General features: G+C 37.0%; 1 protein-coding gene across 2 annotated transcripts in view; it reads right to left on the bottom strand.

Moving 5' to 3' along the window:
• LOC112162199 (protein bicaudal C homolog 1) overlaps nt 1-2,986 on the bottom strand; it is a 90,910-nt gene that overhangs the window by 59,672 nt on the left and 28,252 nt on the right. For both annotated transcript variants that reach the window (XM_036215519.1, XM_024297929.2), the window contains exon 2: nt 878-924. In XM_036215519.1, the coding sequence (XP_036071412.1) occupies nt 878-924 (47 nt within the window). The remainder of the gene's footprint in view (nt 1-877; nt 925-2,986) is intronic.

Genomic DNA, 2,986 nt, shown 5'->3' with positions numbered 1-2,986 from the left:
CATCATGCTTCGGTCATTGTCGTTGCATTGTGGCTCTTGTTGTGGTGCTTCCACTTTTGTCGTCGTGCTTCTGCTTTTGTCATTGTGTTGTGGCTTTTGTTGTCGTTCTTCGGCTTTAGTCGTCATGCTTCTGCTTTTGTCTGCTTCTGCTTTTATTGTCGTGTTGTGACTTTTGATGTGGTGTTTCTGCTTGTGTCATCATGCTTCGGCTTTTGTCATTGAGTTGTGGCTTTTGTTGTCGTCCTTTGGGTTTTGTCGTCGAGTTGTCAGCTTTTGAGTCGTGCTTTGGCTTTTGTCATTGTGTTTCGGGTTTTGTCATCATGCTTCGGCTTTTCTCATTGTGTTGTGGCTTTGTTGTTGTTCTTCTGCTTTTGTCGTCGTGTTGTGACTTTTGATGTGGTGTTTCTGCTTGTGTCATTATGCTTCGGATTTTGTCGTTGTGTTGTGGCTTTTGCATTTATGTGAGCCGTGTCGGTCACCGTAAGCTGTGCTCAAGTATCATTCTATGGATACTTTATGTCAAAACTCTGTATTTTAAGTTTTTGTATGAAACGTTTTTTATGTACTGAGGGCGAGTTTCTTTGTTTTTAAGTAAAATAGGAGGATTTCAATACATGAATGGAGGAACAGCGATCAGTTTTGTTTAAATCCAACTCAGCACAGTCTGGTACATACCATAATACATTATGTAAGCGGGAAAGGTCCCAAATGTTGTGTCAGCTGTGGTTCAGCTTCAGAGTCCTGGAGGGGTTTAACGTCAATGAACTTCCATGTTTTTCTTGGTTTTGTTGTTCGTACTTAAGAGCACCTGCTCTGGAACCCAATGAGACTCGTTGTCCAGTAGGTTTGAAAACTCGTCGTCATAGTACACACTCACCTTCTGGAAGAAGTCCTCTCCCCCGTTGACTCTCCCCTCAGAGGCAGCTAGAATGAAACGAAAAAAGACATGAAAATTATAGAAGGAAAAAGTCCAAATGATACACTGATTATCCAATCATCGAATACAAAGATATCGTGACAGTTTTTGGTGGATCTACATTTCTGTAAACGTTGGCAGGAAGAGAATTCCACCAACTGGCAGCAACCAAATACAATGTTCCTAAGTCATTTTCTATGATCATAAAGATTACATGTGGCTTTCTCCTACCAAAGCATTCGATTCTACTGTAGCACCTTAAGAATGAGCTTCACACACCGCAATTGGATCAAAAGATTTCATACTTCCTAAAAGAAGCTTTCCGTCTTCTGAAACGAAGACGTCTGGTTTTTCTCAACTGTGTTTTATGAATCACGTGCAAACAAAAGAAACGGTGAGATTAGGAGTGGAGATTTAGAGTCGAGTTCCAGGCAGGTGAGGATGCCAAGAAGCTCCCTCGGCTACTACAAAAGCGTGCCAGATAGAAGCAGAGAGCCAATCATCAGATCAAGTCAGGCCTGAAGTCACTCCAACACATCTGCAAGTCTTTCAAAACTGTGGCAGCTTTGCTGATGTAAAATACATATATGCTGTCCAAAGAGATTTGTCCTGCTGCTCTGTCACAGGGACAAGCAGTGAGTTAAGCCATGTATTATCGGAAGTGATAGTTGAAACTAATTCATGAAATAAAAAGGAAAAACAATCTTCTCTTTCCCTGTTATGGTTTATATTTGACAAAAAATGAAAAAAAAAAACATGTACTTATTAGGGCTGCCATAATTAGTCAACTAATCAATGACTAATTGACTATTAAAATAGTCGACAACTAATGTAATCGTCAATTAGTTGTTACTTTATATTATATGGAGTCAGAGTGTAGTACAGTTGAAAGTTATATTGGCATTGTGATATATTTTTGGACAATTTTGGCATTAATTAAGATTTTTTAGGATATTTTGGAGTTTAGCTAAGATTTCAGCTACATGCCAGCTATTTTGGCTAATTTAGGCTATTTTTTATGCTAATTCTGAGTTTAGCTAATTTTTCAAATACATGGTAGCTTTTTTGCTAATTTAGGCTTTTTTGTTTTTTTAGGCTAATTTGGAGTTTAGTTAATATTTTGACTGCATGCTAGCTTTTTCGCTAATTTAGGCTAATTTTTGTTTTTATGGAAGTTTGGAGTTTAGCTAATATTTTGGCTACATGCTAGTAAATTTTGCTTTTTAAAACTAATTTGGAGTTTAGAAAATATTTCGGCTACATGCTAGCTATTTTGGCTAATTTAGGCTTTATTTCGTTTTTTATGCTAATTTGGAGTTTAGCTAATATTTAAGCCACATGCTAGTTATTTTATCAGCTTCAACAACTTCCGCTATCAACTTGAGTGTTTTCAGCATCTTCAGCAGCCAAATTCAGCTTACAGCATCCACACTAGCATTATTGCATGTAATGCTATATATAGTTTTTGGTTAGTTTAAAGTTAATGATGGTTAAGATGTGTGCTTAAATCCACTTTGTGAATGACCTGATTAGTCGACTAATCAGAAAAAATAATTGGTGATTAGCCGACTATTAAAATAATCATTTGCGGCAGCAATAGTACTTATTAAGAAAGCTGTAATTCAAATATCTTGGTAATTAACATTTACCTAAGAGGGTTTTTCTAACATTGCAGCTCAGATACCAATACCCTGCATGAATTACTTCTGTTATTTCTTGTGTAACACTCCAAATCAAGCTCATCAGCTGTGCAGAGATCATAGTTATTTGAATTGTGTGTGTTAGACACACACATATAAATACTTGACAAATAATCTCAGCCCCAAAAGTATTCTGAATGGCAAAACTGTCTTTTTATGTATTTTAAAGCGTTTTAGATATAATTTCACCTTTTTTAGCCAAAATTAAATAAAAAAAAAACCATATGTGGTGTTCTAGGATGTAGTTTCTGTAGAGCTACAGGAGTTCTTTAAAAATTCAACTCTAAGTTGTGGGCAGGACTGTTGGCACAGAGTAAGCCTGCCCCCATTTCCCACCATCCATCTGTTTTCTCCTGCTAGCTTGCAACCC

This window comes from Oryzias melastigma, linkage group LG15 (genome assembly GCF_002922805.2).
Source record: "Oryzias melastigma strain HK-1 linkage group LG15, ASM292280v2, whole genome shotgun sequence".
Lineage (NCBI taxonomy): Eukaryota > Metazoa > Chordata > Actinopteri > Beloniformes > Adrianichthyidae > Oryzias > Oryzias melastigma.
The sequence above is the reverse complement of the archived record's forward strand: the minus strand, read 5'-3'. Positions and strand labels throughout refer to the sequence as shown.